Below are 25,009 nucleotides of genomic sequence, written 5' to 3' on the forward strand. Positions count from 1 at the left end.
TGCATAGTAATGCCTGGCCCAAGATTAATCTATCCGAAAAGGTCACCCTTCCTCATACTTGTTTTGGTGATATACCAGTGGCTCATTCAAGTTATCGAAAAATTTTTTTGACCTGAAGAGAAGGTTCATAGTGTTCGTCAGTTCAGATTCTGATCATAATGTTTTTTTTAGGAAACTACGGCAACCCATGAACTTAATGTAGCATGGATATGAGACCAAAGATAGATAAACACAACATTTAGCACTAGACAAACATTTCTGGAAGCTTGCACGGTGCACACGCGCGAGAGAGAGACAAAAAAAAAAAGGAGCACAAATCGGTTTAAAATTAAGATAGGCTGATCAACTCATTACCAGGCGCTGCACTCCGTCTGTCCTGGCATCCTCTGCACTTGCAGGAGGTTCCATGGACAGGGACGAGTTCCGTCTGTCCTGGCATCCTCATCAGCCGCCCGGCTTGGTAGCCGGAAGTTGTCGGTGCCAGCGCGCTGTCGCGGATCTCCTCCCTGCGGCGCCTCATGAAACGCGAGATGCTCCTGATCTCGAATCGGGACAACTCGCCGGCGTGATTCCGACGGTGCAGCGAGCATGGCGTGGGGTCATCCCACACAGACAAACAGACGGCGGCGGAGTCGGAAACCCTCAACTCTGCATTCACAGGGATTAGAGAATTTACCCCTCCGTTCCGTTCTAAATTATAATTATAATTAGTTTTAGCTTTCTTAAGAATCAAAACATCTCGAATTTGACCAAATTTATATAATAAAGTACTAACATTCATGATATCAAATAAGTAATTAAATATATTTTCATAGTACATCTATTCGGTGTGATCCTCTTTATAATTTTGGTAAAACATAAAATAGCTCTAAAAAAGTTGGAATGACTTATAATTTGGAACGGAAGGAGTAGAATCTAGCGGAGGATTGCGAGAGGCGAAGGCGCAGATCTTCGGTGAGTCCATGACGGCGGTCGGCGGCGGAGGCAAAAGCAGGCGCAAACGGGGGATAAAATAGCAAAACGGAATCCAAGATAGGTGGTTTTATGGAAATATTTGGACTGTGATTAAAAAGTCCATATTAGGGATTTTCTGCAAATAATTGGATTGCGATCGCTTTTATGCAAATAACGGCTCCCCCTCCCTCCCGCTGCAGCTGGCCGGCAGCCGGCATTGATGGCGAGCCAGCCGGGCCTCTCGCCACCCTTGCTCCGGAGTCTGGATGAAGAATACCTTCAGGCTTCAGCACCTCGCCCCCTCAAGGTCTCACGGCATCCCCGGCTTCGGCGGAGAACACCAGCAATGGGAGCCTACGCTGGACCTGGACGGCCGCCGCCGCCGCGTAGCGCCGGAGCCGAGCGTCGCGACTGACGTATGCCTCAGTCGGAAGCTCGGAGCCCTAACTACGCCGCGCTTCATGCATGGTTGCTCCTCAGCGTCGTGCGTTGCCTCGCGTCCACCGTCTCCATCTTTGGGATCGTTTGATCGATTTGCTTGATCGCTACTTATGGGCGTGCGCTCAAAGGATACAAACAGGGATTCGCAAATAAAAAGGGGAATTCGTAGTCACTTTTCCCTGTCACGTAAAAAAAGCTTTACGTGAGAGCAATAGAGGTTGGGATACATCTATCTCTTCTGAGCAATTTCTTTTGGATTCTTAAGACCACCCTTGCAGTAGGATACCATCTGCTTTAGGTTCTTTATTATCTCCTTCGAGGGGTTTTTAGGATCGTTCAGGCTATATTTAGTCTGCGTCGCGTCTGACGTCTGTGCTGTCGTACCTTGAAGAAGCTGACGACAGTGGCAACCTTCACTCTGCGAATCCATGGCTGCACTGATATCTAAACAAGGATGTGATACGCACACTGGAGGTAGTGGTTCTTTTCACCGTAATAACGAGTCAAAATAAATTATCTGATGTCAGTTGAATATCAGAAATTGTTATTACCATCTTATTTCTAGCAATGCCAACACTGAAGAAAAGTTCAGAGTTCAGACAGACACTTTCTGGTCTGGAAGATCCACAAACACCAGCAATCATCGGCTCATCGAACACAAGACTTTCTTCCCAGTTGCTGCAACTTGCGCATATGTTTCCCTTCACTCAAACAAATCGTCACAGAATCACAGCGACAACTGCAAACCGTAAAGGTACCGAAAAACGGTTGCTCAGGGCCGTTCTGCAGCTGCAACTGAACTATGTGCCCTTTTTTTTTTGCAATTACAACGTGTGAACCGTGCAATTTGCCTTTTGAAATCCTAGTAAACAAAGAATACATGGAACATGGAGATGGAGATTCAAATGAAATAACCAAAGGAAGGGTGTTGGCCTTGATGTGTTTCCTTTCATCCAGCCGCTATGTCATCTGTCCTGTGTGTTCGACATCTGAACCTCAAGTTTGTCAACTGGCAGCGTGGAAGTAGCTGTTAGCAGTACGCATGGACCACATTGCATTGATGTGATCCGACAAACTCGTCTGGTCACACATGAAGAGCCCATCGCTTGCATGGTCATCATCAGTTGGGATTTGAAGGATGGCATAAGCTATCATCTGGATAAGCTTGTCTGCCCATAAAAAAAAACCCTTCTTTTTTTTCATGCTATAACGTTACCCATTTCTTCTGTGCCCATAAATCTTTCACCTTGCAGGCTTGCAACGTCTCGTCCAGATGATTCCCGTGGTCAGCAAGGAGTGGAGGATATAGGAAAATAATTGAGGCAGATGCCTTGGTCATATTTGGGTTGTGTTTGCTATCTTGGTGGAATATTAGGTATCTGTATCTTTCCATCAAAAACAGATGTACCATCCAATTCCAACGGTTTGCTTGACTGTTCTCTTTTGGGAGGATATCAGGGATCTGGGCTCCCTCAAATTATCTTTCCGCCAATTCTCCTTTGCTAAAAATGACAAAGCTTCAGTCTTCAACTTCCATTTGCCGCTGTCCGTGGGCTGCCTCAAGTCAGTTAGTTCCAACTCAATAACTTTGCTAGAGGACATGTTTTTTTTTTCGGATGAAATACAAGATCAATGGTCATACATTTGGGGCTCTCAGGAAGTCAGGAATTCATCTCCGAATAAGCATAACGGTCGCTCATTGGGATTGGGACTTCTACCGCTGCTTGGACTTTTACCTGGCTATGGAAAAATTCCCATCAAAGCAAACACAAATTATACTTTTGGCTGTCACTTAAAACACAAGAAATCTTTTGAAAGGAAATCATTTTAACATTGGTTGCTACAGTTGTGCGAAGACACTGGAAGAAGCAGTTGATGATCTTTATTTCATCTGTCATTTCAGTCAATAGGGCTGTTGGTTTGTTGATATTCAGTGGGACATGAACCTGCCCTGTTTGATAGAATTAATGAACAGTACTGTTTCCAAATAGGTGGTCATTCAATGGGAACCTGCAGGGTCATTTTGGACTCATAGAAATAGCATTGCCTCCAAATATCAATCGTTTTGGGATGCTTTACAACAAACACATTTTAGTTTTGATCAATAAAATATTTTTAAAATATTTTGAATTAACTTTTGAAAATGGTAGGTTAGATTTATCTTCAATAACAGTTTACGTTAAAGTAGTGTCTTTGTGTCGCTGTTTGACTAGGTTCATCCAATTCTTCGAACGCGACTAGGTTCACTAATCGACATGCCTGACTTTGCAATCCAAGCGCGCGCTCACTCACAGCTATCACAAAGCGTGTCTCGTCCAGCTTCACGAGGGGAGATCACCGTCTGCACGCGTAACAACGAAGCCCAGCGCCACCGGCCCACCGCCCAAAATTAGTTTACTCGTCGAAAGACGGCTCCTAAAACTCGTAAAAATCGGCGCAGCCTGTGCTCCGACTGTGCGCGACGGCGACAGTTCCAGGTGGCTCCATGTGCCCCAATCCTTTTGCCGTCGGGGGCGGGCGGGGCCTCGCGCCTCTCGCTTCCTGCCTGCCTCAGCCTCCTCCCCTCAGGATCACACCAGCCAAGCCATCCTTACGCGAAAATGTGAAGAAAAAGAGAAGCGAAGCCCCGATATAATTGGGAAACCAGGGGCCACTGGTGGTGGTGGTCTCCCTCACTTGACTCCTCAGCTACTACCTTCCTGGCTTCCTCTCTCTCCTCAGCTCCATGTGGGCGGCCTCGAGCTCCGCTTAGATCACAGCTGTGTTCGTTGGTTGGGTGATCCGCCCCTTGTCGGCTCCTTTCAGCTCCGAGCTCTGGAACAGGGAGATCTGCGCTGTCGCCACCTCGGCTCCCTCCCTCGTGTGCGCGTGGGCACTGAGCAGTGAGCTCCTTTCCTCCTCGGCCTTGTTGCTCCCCCTTCTTGCTGGATCTGGCTTAAAAGATCCGACCTTTCGTGCCCGCCTTGGCCAAAGATCCTCGCTTGGGTGGTTCCTGGAGATTGCTGGGAGGATGCAGCACGACCAGAAGAAGAAGGTCGGGGTCTTCTGTCTGATTCCGTGGTGTGGGCGGTGTTGTTGGTCCTCCTTGCTTTCGCGGCTCGAAATCTTGGTGTTTCGATTCTTTTGTTTGATTTGTGTTTCTAGCTGTGCCCTTGCTGTGTTTTCCCGGTGATTTAGTGATTACAACATTTTTTTTGCATATAAATCTATACGATGTTTAGTGTCCGATGAAGCCAATTTCTTTTTCTGATCTGGGGATAATTAAATTAATTCCTTGAAAACAAAATACTCTTTGGCGCCCAGAAATTTTGATTCTTAGCCTATGTCTTTTTAGCCTCGCCAGTCGCCAGTTGCCATCGTTGTCATACTAGAAGGCTTCTAAGCATCACATTGTCCAAGCCTGAGTCATTTACTGTTTTGGCGATGCAGGCACCTTCGGAAATGGATTTCTTCACGGAATATGGTGAGGGCAGCAGGTACAAGATAGAGGAGGTTATAGGGAAAGGGAGCTATGGTGTGGTTTGCTCTGCTCTGGACACCCATACTGGCGAAAAGGTCGCTATAAAGAAGATAAATGACATCTTCGAGCATGTGTCTGATGCGACACGGATACTCCGTGAGATCAAGTTGCTTAGACTACTGCGGCATCCGGATATTGTGGAAATAAAACATATTCTACTTCCTCCATCAAGGAGAGAATTCAGGGATATATATGTAGTTTTTGAACTCATGGAGTCTGATTTGCACCAAGTTATAAAGGCTAATGATGACTTGACCCCAGAGCATTATCAATTTTTCTTATATCAGTTGCTTCGAGGATTGAAATACATACATACAGGTAATTGATTTGTTTTCACATGAATTTGTTTTTTTAATATTCAAATAGCCAGTGGCCTGCTGTTTGGAGTTCCACATTTACTATGGGCAATGTATAACCGTTGAAGTGGAATACGTGTCACTAGACATCAATCCAAACTGTGTGCTAGTAGCTGGTACACTAGTGTAAGCATTTGTGCGAAAAATTGAAACCTAACAATGTCTTCAGAAACTATATGCTCACAAGAAACTTGAGATTGTTTATTAGTTTGATACACATCAAAACTATTCATTTAGTACTCTGTCTACTTTCTTAAAGGCAGATCTTTATTTGTGGTAATAAAGTATCCTGTGTGCAATTCTTGTTGAGCTGTTTCTGGAATCTTAAATAAATGATGAAATGGGACTTTGCATCCAATTTGATGCAAATCAAGCTACAGTATAGGTTGTAGGAAACTAAGCGTTTGCTGCTTCGCTATCACAGCCTGCCTTACTGCTCAATCCAGATATTAACATTGTTTTGCTTGTCTTGAGGTACTAAAGTAGTAAAGTATAGATGTCGAATGGTTACTGCCTAGTTGTATTACATAAGACTCTTTGCTCTTTATAGCCACACTGTTTTTGTGAATCTGTGAATCTGCTGTATGTGTAAAGAGACAGTTTTGCCTTTTATGATGGGCTTGAAGAACATGTTTGTGATCAAGAATATTTTTTACTACTTGTCTTTTATGCTAAAAAATATAAATATTTTTTCTTTAACTGATAGGAAGGCTTGTTGTCATCACGATCTATCTAATAACAATTATATATCAAATTATTTTGTATTTAATGAAATAAACAATTATTGGAGCCAACACATAGCAATGATGTTGGTATAGAAGGAGGCTGAAAATACAAATATGGAAGTAAGGGTTAAACCGTAACTTATATGGAAAATTATAAACGTGCATGATATGACTGATGCATCTTTCAATAGTTTTGCCTTTTATAAACATAATGTTTTTGGTCTTGAATCTTTAGGTGCTCCTTATTTGTTTCTTTTTTGTGCTTCTTATTTGTGGCACTAACATGCCTGATATGACTGATGCATCTTTCAATAGCTTATTGCAGCAAATGTATTTCATCGAGATCTGAAACCAAAAAATATTCTGGCAAATGCTGATTGCAAGCTCAAAATATGCGATTTCGGCCTAGCCAGAGTAGCTTTCAACGATACTCCAACTGCCATCTTTTGGACGGTATACCATATTTTCTCCAGTATGCTGTTCAATTCTTGTAGCTAGTCTACTTTTGTAGCATCAGCTAATTTCTTACTCTTTTTTAGGATTATGTTGCAACTAGGTGGTACCGAGCACCTGAGCTGTGTGGATCTTTTTTCTCCAAGGTTGGTTTTCTGAACATACGCTTGATCTGATATCAACCATGATACCAGTAAAAGTATTTTTATCTGTTTTCCTATTTATTATTCAAATAATCTAGTTTAATGTGATAAGTAATTACTTTTCAATAATGCTGCAGTTCTGGATTTCCTTAGTAAAACATGCATACCATTTCCTTGGTAGTTCAATTATAATAGCTTTATATTCAGGTATTTAGTTAGTTCAGTGTCAATGAGTACTAGTCCGACAATTAAAGACAACTTCTTGCATGATTTATAGTTATTGAATCCAGTGGCAGAGCTTGGCTTGACAATGAGAGGGGGCCAGATTAGCAATTTTTTTGTGCTTAAGTGATAGAATTAAGTGCTCCTTAACTTTGGCCAGCACTAACCTCCGCTTCTGATTGAGTCTGCTAGACTTGCTTTGGATCATAGACTGTTAAAATGAAACATCATATTGTTCACTGTATTTACGCTAAGGACTATCAAGCTGTGCTCATGGTGCCTATTTATTTCATTATGTGGCTGCAGACAAAACTCCACTTGGCTGAAACAATAGTTGAATTTGATGAACCTAATGGTTAAACAGTCACGGAGAAAAAAATAGAATCATATTAATTCCCCACAGTTTAAGTTGGAACATGAACACCTTGTGCGACCACTTTGCAATCCAAATATTTCCCAGAAAAGAGAAAAAAATCTATGCGACTCAGGACTAAAATTTCACTCTTATGGCTTATGCTGAGTTTTATACTCAGACCATCAGATAAGGTGACTTTCATAAACCTCTGCTTTGATTGCCTGATGCAATATAAGGTGGTTTTAATTCTGTTACTATAGCATGTTCTTTGTTCATAGGTAGGAAATGGTGCATATTTAGAGCCTGATTGGTTGGGTTCCGATTCGTACCAAGCCAAAATTAGGGCATGCCAAAATCAAGGCTTGCCAAAATCAGGGCATGCTAAAGTTAGGGCAAGAAATTTTGGTATCCATTTGGTTTGGTGCTACTGTATGGCAACCAATACTTTTCACCCTTTTGAGTTTCAAAAAGTTTCTAGTGACTTGCCTTAGTTTTGGCTATAAACATTGGCATGCCAATTTCTGGTAGTGAACCAATTGATAGCCAAAATTTCTAGGCATGCCATGGTTTTGGTTGGGAAAAAATTGGAACCCGACCAATCAGGCCCTTAACTCTCTCCTGTTCCATGGCCTTATATAGTTTGCGAAGTATCTGGAGCACTGTTGAAAATTATTATTATTTTTTGCAGTATACACCAGCAATAGATATATGGAGTATTGGCTGTATATTTGCAGAATTATTAACTGGGAAACCTCTTTTCCCTGGGAAAAATGTGGTACATCAACTCGATATAATTACAGATCTCCTGGGAACACCTTCTCCAGAAGCAATATCTAGGGTAGGTACAGTTTGGCATCAAAATGTTCTTTATATTGTAACAAAAATGGTCTAATGCTTCTAGCTACATGTAATTTCGCTGTAGATTCGAAATGAGAAGGCTAGGCGCTACTTGAGCACTATGAGGCGGAAAAAGGCTATACCATTTACACAGAAGTTCCCAAATGCAGATCCACTTGCACTAAGTTTGTTAGAGCGAATGCTAGCTTTTGAGCCAAAAGACAGGCCAAGTGCTGAAGAGGTGAGTTTACTGAACACTCTTTTTATTACTGTATTATAGAGTGTCACCAACTTTCCATGCTAGTAACCTGAAATGCCAGCACCACTAACTAATGTCTCGTACACATTGCCAGGCTCTTGCTGATCCTTATTTCAAGAATATAGCCAATGTGGATAGAGAACCTTCTGCACAGGCTGTCACAAAGCTTGAATTTGAGTTTGAGAGGCGGAGAGTTACAAAGGATGACATAAGGGAACTCATATATAGAGAGATTCTTGAGTATCATCCAAAGATGTTGAGAGAATTCCTTGAGGGAACTGAGTCAAGTGGTTTCATGTACCCAAGGTGTGTACCTATGCCAAGGCTACTTTCATTCTTTAAAATCTTTTGACCAAAATGTGCCTACATGGGGTAATTTTGTGGTGCTATTGTTAGTAACCTATCTACTCTATATGTTTGTTTATTTATCATTCTTGCTTGATTACCTGTCCAGATTTGTGAATCAAATATTCATAATTTCTTTTGCATATTAACATGTCTTGTCGTTTTGACTACTCTGTTAATGTTGATAAGCGGTACATGAAGCATGAGTTAAATGGTTTTTTTAGATTGGTATTGAGTAGTGTTTACTTGTTTTATCGAACAAGAATTAATTTTGATTACTTTAACCGGCCAGTCACTAAATAAATTGAGACTGCATTTTTCGTAGAACTGAAATGAGTTGCTCCTTTATGTTTTCAGTGCAGTAGATCATTTTAAAAAGCAGTTTGCGTACCTTGAGGAACATTATTGCAAGGGATCTACAGGAACCCCACCTGAGAGGCAACATAACTCATTGCCACGGTAAGATATCACTCTTTCTTCCTATGACTGTCTTGAGTTAACTGACAACTGTTTTAGCCAGACAGAATATCTGGTTCCTGACTATCTCCTCGTGTATTATAATAGGCCTTCTGTTGTCTATTCGGACAACCGACAACAAAGCACAGCCAACATCACGGAGGATCTTTCCAAGTGTTTAATCAGAGAGAATACACAAAAGACACAGCAGCATTCTGCTTCAGTTGCTGCAAATAAATTTCCACTCCATGTTCCTCATGGTAAACACCTGCTACCCCAAAGAGGACATTGCGGTTAACTGTATAGAACATATGTGTGGTCTAGTTACACAAATACTCCCATTTGATTTTCTGACAAAATGCATCCATAAAACTCGCTGCTAACTCTACTCATCTCTTTCATCTGACAGGTGCTGCTGCGAGGCCTGGTAAAGCAGTTGGTTCAGTGCTGCAGTACAACCCCGGTCCAGCATCTGCCGCTGAGCAGTATGAGCAACGTAGGATTGCTAGGCACCCAGCAATTGCCCCAAACAATATCCCTTCTGGAAGCTCATACCCGAGAAGAAATCAGACCTGCAAGAGCGAGACAGGTGATGCTGAAAGGATGGACGTGAACCAAGCTGGGCAGCCAAAGCCATATGCAGCAAACAAGTTACCTGCTACCGTGGACGGTCGCGGTGGCCACTGGTAGATTTCCGCAGCAGTGCACCAGCGAACCATTTCCTAACATGTTATCAGCAGCGGTTACTTATGCTAAGTGCTACATTATTCTGACAAATTCAGAAATGTAGTCCTGTACAGATTTGTATTCTTAATCCAGATACCTGAGTTCTAAAAGAACGTAGAACTAAAGGATTCCTAAATTCCGGATTCTTTGCACTCGAAGTTGCTGGGTTTCGATTTGTCGCTATTCAATCACTAAAATCTGGTGAAGATTTGTCAGCCTGATGTATAGTGGAAACTCACTGGTAAGTGGCAACATTGGACCTGTCTGCAGAGTTCGTGATTGAAGCTGTTCATGAACTTGTTCTTCAACCAGGTAGCTCTAGAGCCGAACTGAAAAGCTAGTAGTTGCTCTTAATCACTTACACATCAGGTGCACAATGATCATTTCGGGGGCCTAGGAGCTGCAGCTATGTACACTTCCTTAATATCATTTCATTGTTGTAATCTGCACGTTTCTGAGTTCTAACTCCAGAGCGTGTGACTTTGTATTTTAATTTGTTAATTAACTGTACTATTGAACTTTTTTTACGTTTATAATAACACTTGTGAAAAAACTATTATTTGGAAGTTACATGACTGTTTGATTGGAGGATGTCTAAGCTCGCGTGGCTGCTTGCCTCGCTGGCGTGGTGCAAGCTGGCCGCTGGAGGCATACAAGCTGAGTTGTTCTTCGATCACTGCACCGCAGTGCTTGATGGCCTTCTTGTAGAAGTCGCAGATGTGGTTGGCCATGGCTGTGTACTGGCCAGGGTCATGAACTCCAGGGGTTCGATAGCTTCCTCTTGCTATGCTTGTAGCGCTGGAGCACGTCCAAGAGCTCCTCTAGTGCCTCCTGGTCTCCTGGACCCTATTCGGGCCCTCAACGTCCAGCCACCCGACGAGGTCACACTTGTCATCCTTCATCTGTTAGTGGTAACCACAACCACAACCATATGTTACTTTACAAGTTTGATATCGCATGAAATAGATGATGGAGTGGCGTAATAACATTCTCTGCCGGTGCCATCTCTCACCATCCCCTGCTCGAGCGCACTCTCAAGACCCAAAGCTTGCTGCTACCTAGCACTGCAGGCCTTATGCATGGAGTCAGCAAAGAGCTATACCGACTAGTTATGTGTCACTACATCGGCCTTTATCTTCTCTAATGGAGCCACATATTTTGGCCTGTGGTATAGTTGTAGCTCATTGCTTAATTACAAAGGAGAAATTTCCGACTTTTTCAAGAAACAACTACTACCATAGTGAGAAAGATGGTATGAATCCTGTATTCATGGATGAAACAAAAATGATGCAACTTTAAAGAAAGTAAGCTTGGGTAGAACCTGATCACTTCATAGAGGGAGATAGCTCAATCGAAATTTTGTAGTAACTTATTCCTTTGAAAAGAACAACCTAGCTAAGGTTTGGTATTCAATTTAAATGGACGGCAAAGTTGCAAATGCGACTTCTAGTGTTGCTATGTCGTCCGAAGGACTATGTCCATGTATGGAAGGCAAAGAAAATGTTGGGTTTTTGTTCTAAGTGATGGAAGATTTAACACAAATTTTTGCTCCCTTCCTACGAATATTTTGATGTCCCTGGAGGGAAACAACCTGTTCTCTGCTATCTCATTACTGTAATAAGGCTATCTAGTGACGTTTATAAAAGCACTCTAGCGACCGATTGCATTTAGTGGCTTGAGTGTAGTGATGTTTACTGTCAGTTTGTAGCTAAGAACCATCTCTAGTAATAAAAAAGTCCCCTACGAACCCATGGTGGTAATCTATTTGAACCATTGGTTCTAGCTATAAATTGATGTTACAAATGTGCCTCCTTTTACTGCTAGTTCTTTCATTGCAAGAAACCAAAGGTGCTGACGTTATGTAGTAAGCTCCCACTATGTGAGGTCTTCTCCCTCCTCTTAAACAGGAGTACACATATCAAAAAATTTATTTTATTTTTGCCACACCTCTAGTTCCCAGGCACTTTTTATTATTATATGGTGTATTCAGTGGCCCATGGATGATTTTCTAATTTCAATTTAATTGGTGTGTCATCTTATCTATCTGCCAAAAATTGTTTCACACCGACTACACAATTGCTTTCGTTCCACTAATAGTCTTCTTGAGGTATGTAATCTCTTTCTCCTCTGATTGTTGAGCTTAAGTGAGCATATGGAGAATTTGTAGATTATCATAGGTATGTATGTATAGAGTATATCCATTCAGTTATATTTGATGAAATAATAATCCATGCTCCCATCACAATAAAATAGTTATTTGTTCACAAAGTTATTACAAGACAAATTTGAAAAATAATACACGGCTAAACTATGGTCAAGTGCACACATTCCATGGTCACATACATTACAATGATCTACATGAAAAATCCAAATGTAAAGTCTTCTAGGCTGCTTACGTCAAAAAATCATGTATATCCTTCTTTAGCTTATTCCAACTCCTCCCTTGCTTTCTTCAGTAGATCCTTGGTATTGTGCCATGCTCCTGCACTACATTTGGGCCACTCTTGTTCCCAAACATTGGCATCTCTTTCTTCCTTTTTCTTCTTCCTTAGCAGCTTCAACATTGCCACAAAGATAAATTTTATTTAGATTTATTTCTACAATATCGGCGAGTTCTCTTGTGTTCCTCGATCCTGAATCTTCTGTCCACACATGGATTGAACCAAATGTGGGACTTAATTGGTTGCCAATCCTTACAAAACATAGTTCCTAATAATAATGGCTTACGGCATAAAACATATGTCACTGAAGTTATGATCTTGTACTTCTCATCTTTGTTGATTTCTTATAGCAAGACATACACAGATCAGAAGAAAATACCATCTCCAGCAATGAGAATACATAATTATATAACAGTAAATATGGTAGTTGTAATGTTCGTCGATATATGAACGACAAACATGATGAGAAACCACAAGATAATTAACACGGACTGTCATACATATATTAGGAACACATCGATACTAGTTCATTGCATATGCATCGCAATGAATGTTCATAGCCCTGTATTAGGATACTAAACCATAGATAACAACTAGTTACTAATACTCCTTATCCATGTCCATCCACTGCTCAGGGAGAAAATCTCCTTGCTGATCGCCAGTCCAGGCCATCTGGCTTCCAGCCCCCTCCAGTGCTAGAGCTGTAGCCCCCATTTGCTGGCCAGCCCATGTAGTAGCCTGGCTGCTGCTTGCCTGATCAGCACCATACAGGAAGGGTGGCCAAACCTGTGAAAAGTTGTTCACGGTGGAAAGCTGCCTGCCGGTCCCATAGAAGTTTGGGTTATATGCACCACCAGTAAAGGCGAGCGCCTCCCAGCTGGAAGAGTTGTTCAACACCCAAGGTTCAGCATCATAGAGGCCAACATCATTAATACTGTAGCGTTGCTTCTCGGAGGTGCGTTCCAGCCTACGGAAATACTTCTGCGCATGGCTGGAGACCTGCACTGGTGTCTTGGTGGTGACAAAGTCCCTTGAGATGTCCTTCCATTTGCCGCGGCCGTACTCGCGTAGGCCACAAAGGAACTGCCTGCAAGTGAGAAATATTGGTGAGTTTAGGATGAAATAGCTAGTGAGATAATGATTAGATCTTTCCTATTATAATCTCAAGATTAGTAAAAACAAAAATCAGATCTCAGAACCTGATCATAACCAATACCTCACACCACATGATTAATAAGTTTTTCTTATCCACAAAGTATGAGCCATGAATTTTCCAAAATAGTTGAAATATAAGTATGCGCGAGGTTAAGTATATTTAAAAAATTATTAACCTGTGCTCCTCTATGGTCCAAAACCTCCCCTTCTGCTGCCTCTCTTGCTGAGGAATGATTGCTTGGCTCTGAGGAGCTTCAACCACCATCCTCATGGACTCGGGCGTCTTATTTGACATATAGGCATACAACGTATCCATGTTTGGATCCTCCACAGGAATCCCAAAGTTATCATTCACCGAGTTGTTGGTTGCCACCACAAACTGATTTCCACTCTGTGTCGGACTAATCATCTCCACCACGAGCTCAACATACAATTCAATTACCTGATCTCTCTCCTTCCAGGGGAACCGTGCTTGGATGTCATTCACAATGTCATTGTGTTTCTTGTTCAAGTCATCTGCATAGTTGTTGTTGGCATTGCGACTAGCAATGAGTGATTTCACTATCTTGATATCACAGGCACTCCACTCACCATTGAACTTACGATCCATGTTTTGTGGTGGTTGCGTACGTCCTACACAATACTTGGTAGTAAGAACTATGAATAGGGTTGTTGGAATGAGGAGAATGGCAACCATACGGCCTTGTATTTATAGGCCTTGTAGAGAATCCATTTGTCCTAGTCTTAATTAATTGTATGAGTTCCTTTGGGAGGCAAACAATGATTTCTTAATGATAAGTTAAAGATATCAAGTCAATGATTTCTAAATGATAAGTTAAAGATATTCCTTGCATATTCATATCTTAATGATACAATGTAGTTATGGCACATATCTTTGAGCTCACACTGTGATAACTGATAACACACATGCAACAATTGTACACACCTTGGCATGCAGAAATGCCTCTAGCAGGCCACAATGGATATGTACATGGACATACTATTACTTACATTCATAGGCAAGAGTGTATTAAGTGTACAAAAGGACAAACACCTGTGCAGCCTAGCTAGTTTTGTGTCTAGGGACATGTGGACACTTGTCTATCTGTAGGCTAAAAGGTGTGGATTTACATGGCCATACAACCATTGATACCATTCTCGAGTACATAGGATTGCAAAACCAACATATGGTCTGGCTAGTTGACTCCATCGTCAGTGGTGAAGTTTTACGACTAAATGCTTAACCACATGATATAAATCTTTTCTTGTGATACGACACTTAATAGTTTCGTCTGATTTATGGGTGTTTTTAGCAGCGCTCTTCGTCCCGATTCTGCTGCTCCTGATTCCGATTTAATTTCCTAGTGAATCAATTCATCTAACCCTCTTTGTGAATCATAGAAAACATCTAACAAGAAAAAAAAGAATCGATCCTCTAGATCTGGACGCACCATCCTGACTCGGTCTCCTCCTCCAGTCGCGAGCGGAGGATGCAGCGGCGGGCGACGAGGCACTCACCTGGATAATGGGTCATCGTAGTGCACCGATAGTGGTTTGTCAACAACCGAGCCAGGCCTACAAGCCGCGAATCGAGCACCCCGGCTGCGAAATCGACTCCAGTAGTGCAGGCCGAAGCCGAATCAGGGAGGCAAGGTAAGCATGGAGGTGCGGGAGTGTCGCAGAGGTGCGGTGGGGTAGCATACTAGGCGCGCGGAGAGAGGCGTAATCGGGTGCGGAGTGGGGGCAGCAGGTTTTTTCCGCTTCCCGCCTCACAGTGAAAAGAGTGAATTGATTCGCACTTATTCAGACGTGGAGCTAGTCGCAGCAGACGTATTTGGTAGCGCTCCCCGAATTCTCGCGTGGAGCGGAGCCGGTGGAGTGGTACCAAACAGGCTCTATAGAGTGAAGTTAACTTTCATAATATGGGTTGTTAGCTAGAATATATACCATGGTCCTGGTATTCCTGCTCGATGGTTCTTTTTTTCTTTTATCTTCCTGAAATCAAAGGTTTAGATTTTGTTTGACCTCTTACGTAATCAGAGTACTATGATAGGTCCCAAAATCAAAATTTTGATAGACATGCATAATTATAACTAGAATGTCCAAGGATCACTTTCATCACAAAACCTGCTAGGAAATCCTATACTGATGACGTTATTTCTTGTACCTCGCAGCCAGGTCTTCCATCAAGGGCCACTTGCCCTTGTGCATATAACGGCGCATCTTCTTGGCTTGCTCCTATCACACGAGCTTCCCCTCAAAAATCTCCAATCTACTCCCTCCGTTCCAAATTGTAGGTTGTGTTGTCTTTTCTAGGTGTATAGATATTATTATGCCCTACAATTTGGAACGGAGGGAGTGCTTTCTTTGGTCATATGTCTCTCTGCTATGATCCTCCATCATAGTATCTTGGTTTACTCCAACATCTTAAAATTCTTGGCTAGCGACGCCTTTCGTGCACTGAAGCGGAATCAGAATGCATAACAACCTCCTCTATCATATTCTCTGCTTGAATTTAGCTTAGTGCAGCATCTCAAAATACCCAATCATCAGTGTTTCGATTTGCTGTTGGACAGCATAGGTGTATAGAGCCAATTTCCGTTGCCAGCAGGTGTAGATTTAGTGCTGCTAGTAGGCATGCTATTTCCATTCTAACGGGATTACGGGAGTAAGTCATGCCCTTACTTTGATGGTTGCTTGGGCAAGTGCTATAGTTCTAATAATGTGCTACTTTTTCTTACCAATGGAACGTTTACTTGGAACATAATGTAATCTCTCAGCCTCTCGAATCATAAATAAACCACATTGTGAACCTGAAAACAAATTGAACATGATCGCACACTGCATATATGTGATGCGCGAGGCATGCGGTACAACAAACTTGAACCTCAATCTGCTCACTTTTTAACTGTGAACCTCACTCTACTCATGAAGCAACACTTGCAGTAAGTGTGACAATGGGTACAGTTGGGTGATGCTGCCATGTTTTCTTAGAGAAAGTACGACAACAAATGAAGGTTGCCTGAAATTCATTGCCGATAAACAACAATTGCCAAACATTTATGGATCAGGTAAACCTGATTAGAGGGAATACAGGAGGAGGACAAGAGGCAAGATCAGAAGGAAAAAGGATCCTTTCTTTAAAAAATAATCTAAGCTACACGATGGACAAGCTGCATGCCATCGGCGATGGTGGTGCGTTCCTCCTTGGCGGAGACAGGAGCGAACACTCCAACTTCGGCACGGCCTGCACCGACGGCAATGATGGTGCCCGGTGCCCTACGAGGTATAGTAACCCGTAATTCCATATATTTTCTGAACCACTTCTCCTTCGGGGACAACTTTGTCCATGTGATCAACCTGGGAATAATGGCAGACAGGAGGTCTTCATCTACGACAGCAAATCTGGCAAAAAAAAAATGTCATGCTGATCACTCGCCTCAGCATGGTGCGTACAGGTAATGAAAAATAATAGCATCTTTATAATTCATCCCCTACCTATGGTCTGTTACCTATCTGTGCTTCTTAGATTAAATCCATTAAGTCTCTCGCCATCGCCAGGGGGAGGGGGAGTTCTGTTTTCGCAGTTCTTTTTTCTCTTTATGTGTTGGTGGCATGTCGTCTTTTTCCTTTTTAATTATTTGCTTCTCTGTTCTATTATTCTGTACTTTGGTGTTTTACTGCTGTTTTTTATCCTCTTCATTAGTATAATTATGCACATCTCTCCATCCTACAATATTAGCAAGTTCTCTTGTGTTCCAAGATCCTAAATCTTCTCAACTTAACGGGTTGTCAATCCTTACATAAACATGTATAGTTCCTAATAATAGCTTAAAACATGAAACATATGTCTGTGAAGTTATGATCATATACTTCTCATCTTTGTTGATTTCATTTGTATTATTTAGCCCTCTCATGAATTAATCAAACATGTCTTACAACAAAATATACACAGATCAGAAGAAAATAACACATCCAGCAACAAGAATACATAATTATATAACAATAAGTATGGTAGTGGTAATTCATTGTCGATATATGAACGACAAACATAAAGAGAAACCACAAACATAGTAAACACGGAGTGTCCTACATATATTAGGACTAGGTCGATACTAGATCATTGCATTGTGTATCGCAATGAGTTATTGATAGCCCTGTATACAACATTGCCAACAAGACTTAGCCTGCAATGTATCATCTTCAACCAACTAGGTTGCCTTGGATCTGGCTGTTGGATCCATAGCTGCTGGAGGTGCGCTCTAGCCTACAGAAGTACTTCTGTGCATGGCTGGACACCTGCACTGGTGTTTTGGAGGTGACGAAGTCCCTGGAGATGTTCTTCCAGTTGCCAAGGCCATACCAGCGCAGACCATGGAGAAACTGCCTGTAGTGAGAAATATTTGTGAGTTTAGGATGAACCTATTTGATACTAATTCAGATCTTTCCTATCATAATCTCAAGATTAGTGAAGACAAAAATCAGATCTAAGCAACTGATCTAATAAAAACCCCACAGCACATGGTTAATAAGTGTTCTAATCCACAAGAAATATGTGACATGAATTTTTCAAAACAGTTAAAAATTATGTGTATGCGTGATAAACTTATATCTAAAAAATATTAACCTGTGCTCCTCTATGGTCCAAAACCTCCCATTGTGGTGCCCCTCTTGCTGTGGAATGATTACTTGACTATGAGGCGCTTCTTGCACCATCTCGGAGGCACTCCACTCACCATTGAGCTTGGGATCTATGGGTTGTTGGGTTGAGTACATCCTACACAATAATTAGTAGTAGGAAGAACTAAAAATAGGGTGGTTGGAATGGGGAATGGCAACATTAAGGCCGGTTATTTATAGGCCTTGTAGTGAATCTATTTGTCCTAATCTCAATTAATTGTATGAACTTTGATAGTCAGACAATAATTTCTTAATGATAAATTAAAGATATATCAAGTGATGCATATCCATATCTCAATTTTATTTGTTAGGGAATATCTCAATTTTATTATATATGTTGTTCAGGCACATCTCTCACCTTGGCATGAATATTTGGCAGCACAAAGGCTGCTCTCTCGCAGGTCACAATGGACATGAACATGTATATAGTATTAATTACATGTATGCACAAGATGGACATAAAGTACAAATGGACAAACACTGGTGCAGCCTATCCAGTTTTGTGTCTAGGGATATGTGAATGCATGTCTATCTTGAGGGTCAAATGTGTGGTTGTACATGGCCATACCACCACTTGCCACCATTTTCGAGCACACAGGATTGCAAAATACGATGCTTGGGTTGGCTATTTGACTCCATCGTTAATTTGTGGTGAAGTTTCACGACTACAATGCTTAGCCACATGATAGATATATCTCTTTCTAATAGAATGTATTATTAGTTTATTTGTTGCTGCCACATAAAATATTCTGAACTATTCAAATCCCATATACATATGCAAATCTTTTCTTGCGATGGTTTTGGTATTTTATCTTTCATTGAGAGGATGTTCTCTAGGTAATGCAAGAAACAACGGCACAAATCAGCTGGTTCTGTAGATCATAGGATGATAGGAAACCATGTCTGGATTAGCTACTATCAGCTGACTCTATCCTTAGTAATGAACAAGCACATGACATATATCTCTTTAACGTGATCATGAACTGATCAGATCCTCTCTGTAATATCCTCTCTGTAATATGGTACTTATTCATTTTGTCTTCTGTACATATGTATACTATGAGCTTGAGAGTGAATGTCAGCTTTTGATAATGGGTAGTTAGAACTGTATATAATTATGTTTTGGTATTCTTGTTTCTCAAGTTCTAGGTGATCAAAGAATGTACATGATTAGCGATTTCATGGGATATTCTATTTGCATGCACGCAAGTTATTTTGTGTGCATTGTACTTCGTATAAGTGTTGGCTTAACATCTAACCAGGCTAGGAAAAAAATATTTCTATGAATTTTATGTTGTTTTAGACACACGACTAGTTAGCCGCAGCCCACACGTCTCGCTTTTGAAGGTTTGTAGATGCTTTGTGTTACTTCACAACTTTGAGTGAAAAACAAAGTTAATATGTAGTATATCTTCACTATATATTCATATATATATTGTTTGTATTTTCCTAGGAACAACCGATTTTTGAGTCATGTAGGTACATTCATTTGTCGTTGAAGAATATCTTCATATCAATCAATAGTCTCTTAAAGATAGCATGTGCGTGTGTATGTGTATATAGATATATCTAAATCTATTTGAAATTTAAACAAGCTAAATTAGTGTTCTTACTACATTAAAACAAGTAATTTAGTGTACCATCATTTTAGCATTTAACTTTTAACATGAATGATCATATCTATATAATTTCCATGCCTATTTATTTATCTAGCACCATGGCACCATACCAATGACGTGGACGTGCTGGTATGCATCGTGCATCATGCTACCACTGGCATGATGACAAAATGGATCTTACGTGTCGCACGCATAAACATCTACACGTTAGCTGCTGTTACAAGAACTAATGCTTTCAGATGTAGCATCTCAAGAAGAATCATAAGTACACACTAGTCATGACAAAAAATGGACCAAAAATCACCATGTCAGCTTGTTGTCTTTCAACAAATAAAAAACAGCTATTTAATCACGGCACAACACGGTTTATTTAATTAGCTCGGGGTGTTTGATACCAAGTGCTAAAGTTTAGCAGTATCACATCGGATGTTCGGATACTAATTAGGAGAACTAAACATAAGCTAATTATAAAACTAATTGCATAACCCTGTGCTAATTCGTGAGACGAATCTATTAAGCCTAATTAATCCATCATTGGCAAATAGTTACTGTAGCACCACATTGTCAAAATATGGACTAATTAGGCTTAATAGATTCGTCTTGCGAATTAGACTCCATCTGTGCAATTAGTTTTATAATTAAACTATGTTTAATACTCCTAATTAGCATCCAAACATCCGATGTGACAGGCTGCTAAACTTTAGCATCCAAAACAGATGACATACTGCCACGAACATCATGTCCGTTGCTGCCTTTCAACGACAAATGGTAGGTACATATCAACAGTGGAGGAGCTACATACTGCCATGCGTGGTGGACAGTTCCCCGCTGCCATTTTTGCATTTCATGCATTTCCATATGGATATATAGTCATTAAGCTAATGATTTTATTGATTCCAAAGATAAAAACTCATCCAGATTCACTTGCTAATTAGTACTTCACCCCTTCCCATAGGTTGGACTCGGGCTCTGCGTGTGCATATAGTCTATGGCATCCTACTCGCGCCTTGTTTCCTTCTCTCGGACTAATTTGGTTTCTTCATTTTATTCCACCGCTTGTTTAACTGATTCCATTGCCAAGTGAACCGGTTAGAACGTTGAACTCCAAGAGTCGTGGAAACTTCCGTCCCAATCCGAATTCGAAGCACGGCACTTTCTTAGAACAAAAGCTTGGAGGGAGTTGTTGATGGCAGTTAGCATGCTAAATTGTGAACTGCAAGTGCACGGATTAGTTGTATCTTTTCCCTTAGAGATTCCCCTAAGGTTTATGAATCCACGGAACAAGAGATTTGCACGCTTAACTAAGCACTAATCGATGTAGAGGAGTTTTAAAGCATCAAAAATATTTGTAAGTCGAAAGGATTTTTGACTACATTAATTTTGGTTGCACCGGTATCGCTTATTCTCATGAATTGAAATGAACCAATTTCGATTTCAACCGTGGGGTAATGGGTTTAGGTTCTAATTTTGACGAAAAGTGAAGAGGGATTTTGAATGAAATAAATAAATATGACTTAGAAAAATTCTAATTCTAAAAAAATCGATGAGTTTTTCCAATTTAAACAAACTAAAATCTTATGATCGTGTAGGTCCTAGAATGCATAAAAAATTTACAAAGTAAGAACTCTACCCTGCCTATTCCCAACTGAACTCATCCTCTCCGTCCGCTTCTGCACCACTGACAGCCTTCGCCTTCGCCGAGGAACTCCGTCGCAGGCGTGGACTCACCTGCCAGGTGCCCAGGTTGCGCAGCTTGCGGCCGCGTGCACGGCGGAGTTCTTCGACAGACTTCAAACCAATCAACATCAAACCCGAAACTCCAAGATGCAAAAAATGCAAGCTGATTTTCAGAAATCCAAAACACAACCGCACTAGTAAAACACGAGATTGATGCGCGTCCGTACTAAAAAAGCATGCGGTTCAATCATGAACGAACCACCAAATAGCGCCTGGAGTGCAGGTAAAAGCAGCACGCGATGGAGGAGAGGGCGCCAAGGGAGGAGCGGACGGACCAGGCGGCCAGCCATGGCCGCCGCTCCCGCTCCATGCGCCCGCACGCAAGGGAGGGGCGGACGGGCCAGCCTGCAGCCTGGTCAGCTCGCCATGGCCGGCACTCCTGTGCGCCCGCGCGAGGCCGGGGTGGAAGGGCCGGCCTGCTAGCGGCTTGGCCGGCTCGCCACGGCCGGTGCTGTCGCGCACGGCAACCCGAGTCCAGGCGCGGGGAGCCGGGGAGGAGGGGGCTCGGCTGCGAGGCGCATGCGGGCGCGAAGGAGGAGGGAGAAGGCAGCTCGGACAGCGCGCGGGCACGGAGCCGACTCAGCTGGCCGGGGTTGGAGAAGACGGAGCCGGCGGCAACGCTCCGGCGAGAACTCGGCCGGTTGGAGTCGGGGGCAGATAAGAGAGAGGCGGGGGTAAACTAGTGAAGTCTGGTAGCTTTCTATCAGGGGGTGTTTGGTTAAGGGATGTTTTGCTAAAGTTTAGTACCCGTTATATCGGATGTTTGATACTAATTAGAAGTATTAAATATAGACTATTTATAAAACTCATTGTACAGATGGAGTCTAATTTGCGAGACGAATCTATTAAGCCTAATTAGTCCATGATTTGACAATATGCTGCTACAGTAAACATGTGCTAATCATAGATTAATTAGGCTTAATAGATTAATTAGTATATAGGTTCTGCAGTTAGTTTTATAATTAGCTCATGTTTAGTCCTTCTAATTAGCATCCGAACATTCGATGTGACACTCATAAAGTTTAGCATCTCGTATCCAAACACCCCTAAAATTAAAATTGAGTACAGTATCCTAGAGCAAATTTACATAAGAATAGTAGTGTCTTGTAGCAAAGTCATTTTTTTCAGTGGCCTACAGCAAAAGATACATTTTAATGGTGTCCGCTGGCCAATTTTGCCTTTCCCCATTTCCCGGACACGATCGTAACATGTTGCTACACACAAATCTCAAAGCAATGTAAAGTGTTAAGCTTTGGGCAGCAAATGGCCCCAGTAATGAAATTCAGGTGGGGATCCCCCCTTGACCCTAAAAAAAAAATCTCAAAGCAATCGAAAACCTTAAAAGAATCTTTCGAAAGATCAACAGAGATAGCGTAGCGCGGTTCTCCGGCGGACGGCGGCGCAACTCAGGCGTCAGAATCCGAGCTTGGGGCGACCGGGTGACTGGCGAGGCGACGAGCCGACGCAGTATGGTACCATTCGCTGATCCGTCCCTCCCCCTCCCTGCCTCTTTGGCCCTTTCCTTCCTCGCCCTCTTCGGATCCGATTTGCTGCCGTTCTTGCAAATAGGAATCGGATTCCCATATGGACACCGGATCAGGTTCCGGACTCGGCTTCGATCGTGTGGCGGGAGCCGTGGCTACCTCTATTTAAGGACGCGATGGGATTCTACTAGGCACTTGCGAGAAGAACAACCCGTCGCGCCACCTTTGTAAGGCCAAACCCCGGAGGTGCTGCACAATCCCACGCCTGTAGGGGCTTCTTGGTGCAATTGCCAGGTAATTCTACTCTTCCCATTGACCTGACTCGATTCTTTTTAATTTCCTGTTACGGCGTTGTAGTTCAAGGGCAGTAAAATAAGACCAATCTCGTTCTCGTCAAAAAAAAAAAATCTCTTGTTCGTAGATTGCAGCAACTTTGTGCAGTACCTTGTTGCTTGGTAATAGTATGTATGGTGGAAATCATTCTTTTCAAAAAAAAAAGGACATTTTTGTTCTATGGTAATCTTCTCTGTAAATAGCATGCTTTGCCTCAATTGCTGATTTCATTCGATATAATACTTGGTCAAAAAACTTGCTCATAATGCACAATTGGTGTGCTGAATTAGTTAAGGTACCCATTTCGAAGTTTCGGTTCTTATGATTGAGTAGCAGCATGACTAAGTTGCCCTCAATTTTCTTCCTTTTCAGATATACTTCCTCAGTCAACTGCAGAAGAGGTACAGGATGCAAAACCCATCAAGCAACTCAGACTCCACTTTTGAGCTGGAAAGTGCTCTGCCAATCCTGGTTCATGATCCGGGAACTCAGCAAGTTGACTCCCAGACGCTGTACAGCATCTCCAAGCAGTCCCTGTTCGCTCATGCGATCGATGGAGTGAAAGACTACCGCTGCTTTGAGACCCCGCAAGGCTGGGTGCTTGCCCTGGACAGAGCTTCCCTGCAGACATTCCTATGGCGCCCCCAAGACAGCGAAAGGATTCAGTTGCCGGCGGTGGAGGAGGACTTCCCCAGCCGATGCAAGTGTTTGCTCTCTGATGTGCCCACTGCCTCGAGTTGTGCAGTATTAGTCCTTGATCTTGACGACACCCAGATGTGGGTCTGCCAGATTGGAGCAAGCAAATGGGACTCCTGCAGCTACACCCTCACCATGTTCGATGCACGTGACAATCCTCGGGAGAGGCACATAGCGAGACGTCATGGTGTCGCTGCTGTTAACGGCAAGGTCTATTTCCAGCTTACAGGCTACGAGCTGGGGATAATTGAGTTTAACCCTGATCCAAGCCTTGCGACCATTGAGGTGGACATGGTCGACTTGCCTCTGAGCATGTCAATGTGCTCAACTTACCTAGTTGGGTCCTACGGCGAGCTTTTCCTTGTTGTTATCTTCTTCGACGGCGACAACGTGCACAAAATTGCCGAATTCGCAGTGTACAAGATGGATTTCTCGGTGCCAGCTTGGTGCAAGGTGGACAGGATTGGTGATGATCGAGTCTTTCTTCTAGGTGGAGATAGGATTGGGCTTTCGAACTTTGGAGCCTCCTGCAAAGTGACTCCTGAGAACAATCTTTGTGGCAATTCCATCTACTTCTTGAATCACCTGGCCATCACCGAGAATTATCTACATGTCATCAACCTGGAGAATGGCACTGAGGAAGAGCAACGGCCATTCAGGGACAAGGGTTTTCCGATGCCGTTGCGTTCGCCATTCTGGTTACTCTCTACAGACACATGATCTGAAATTCTGAACAGCCTAAGCAGTTATCTTTATATTGGATAGATTCCATGTAATCTCAGAACTCTATACTTTTCTATGGGAAAAAAAAGACACTGTTTAAGTCTTACTTTAATTATTTTTTGTATATAAACCTTGGAAAGACCCAATGTAGCAATTGTAACATGTGTCTTGGTCTATAATCTAGAGTAGCTCAAGTTCCTCGAGTCTCAAGCCAAGACACCAACACAAGTTGATTGTGTTTGATCTTTAAACTATTTGAAACACTGGAAGACAAGCCTGAAACTGTGTGTTTCTTCCAGAGAAGTTTACCTTCCAAACCAAACCACCTCTGGCCTTAAAACCTATTCCC

At 42.2% G+C, this 25,009-nt stretch overlaps 3 protein-coding genes across 6 annotated transcripts; 2 read left to right on the forward strand and 1 right to left on the reverse strand.

The window, feature by feature from the left end:
* Positions 1–3,963: 3,963 nt before the first annotated feature.
* On the forward strand, positions 3,964–10,362 carry LOC117848590 (mitogen-activated protein kinase 14). 2 transcript variants are annotated; one of them, XM_034730050.2, is made up of 10 exons: positions 3,964–4,429; positions 4,825–5,233; positions 6,322–6,449; positions 6,536–6,595; positions 7,858–8,007; positions 8,092–8,247; positions 8,360–8,571; positions 8,968–9,069; positions 9,175–9,326; positions 9,476–10,362. In XM_034730050.2, exons 1-10 carry the CDS (start codon positions 4,406–4,408, stop codon positions 9,754–9,756), a joined length of 1,674 nt encoding a protein of 557 aa, XP_034585941.1. In that variant the 5' UTR covers positions 3,964–4,405; the 3' UTR covers positions 9,757–10,362. The 2 variants fall into 2 exon arrangements, with proteins under 2 accessions (XP_034585941.1, XP_034585942.1); XM_034730051.2 differs by having other exon boundaries at positions 3,965–4,277.
* Positions 10,363–12,570: 2,208 nt separating this feature from the next.
* LOC117848172 (uncharacterized) lies at positions 12,571–13,998 on the reverse strand. The gene is made up of 3 exons (XM_034729503.2): positions 13,690–13,998; positions 13,565–13,596; positions 12,571–13,320 (listed from the first exon to the last, which is right to left on the reverse strand). Exons 1-3 carry the CDS (start codon positions 13,996–13,998, stop codon positions 12,834–12,836), a joined length of 828 nt encoding a protein of 275 aa, XP_034585394.1. The 3' UTR covers positions 12,571–12,833.
* Positions 13,999–22,727: 8,729 nt separating this feature from the next.
* Positions 22,728–24,766, forward strand: LOC117846915 (uncharacterized). 3 transcript variants are annotated; one of them, XM_034728038.2, is made up of 3 exons: positions 22,728–22,896; positions 22,994–23,202; positions 23,614–24,766. In XM_034728038.2, the coding sequence occupies exon 3, from the start codon at positions 23,650–23,652 to the stop codon at positions 24,655–24,657; it is 1,008 nt and encodes a 335-aa protein (XP_034583929.1). In that variant the 5' UTR covers positions 22,728–22,896; positions 22,994–23,202; positions 23,614–23,649; the 3' UTR covers positions 24,658–24,766. The 3 variants fall into 3 exon arrangements, with proteins under 3 accessions (XP_034583929.1, XP_034583928.1, XP_034583930.1); XM_034728039.2 differs by having other exon boundaries at positions 22,729–22,891; XM_034728037.2 differs by having other exon boundaries at positions 22,728–23,202.
* The last annotated feature ends 243 nt before the right edge of the window (positions 24,767–25,009 follow it).

The sequence above is a fragment of the Setaria viridis genome, chromosome 3 (assembly GCF_005286985.2).
Source record: "Setaria viridis chromosome 3, Setaria_viridis_v4.0, whole genome shotgun sequence".
NCBI classification, from domain to species: domain Eukaryota; kingdom Viridiplantae; phylum Streptophyta; class Magnoliopsida; order Poales; family Poaceae; genus Setaria; species Setaria viridis.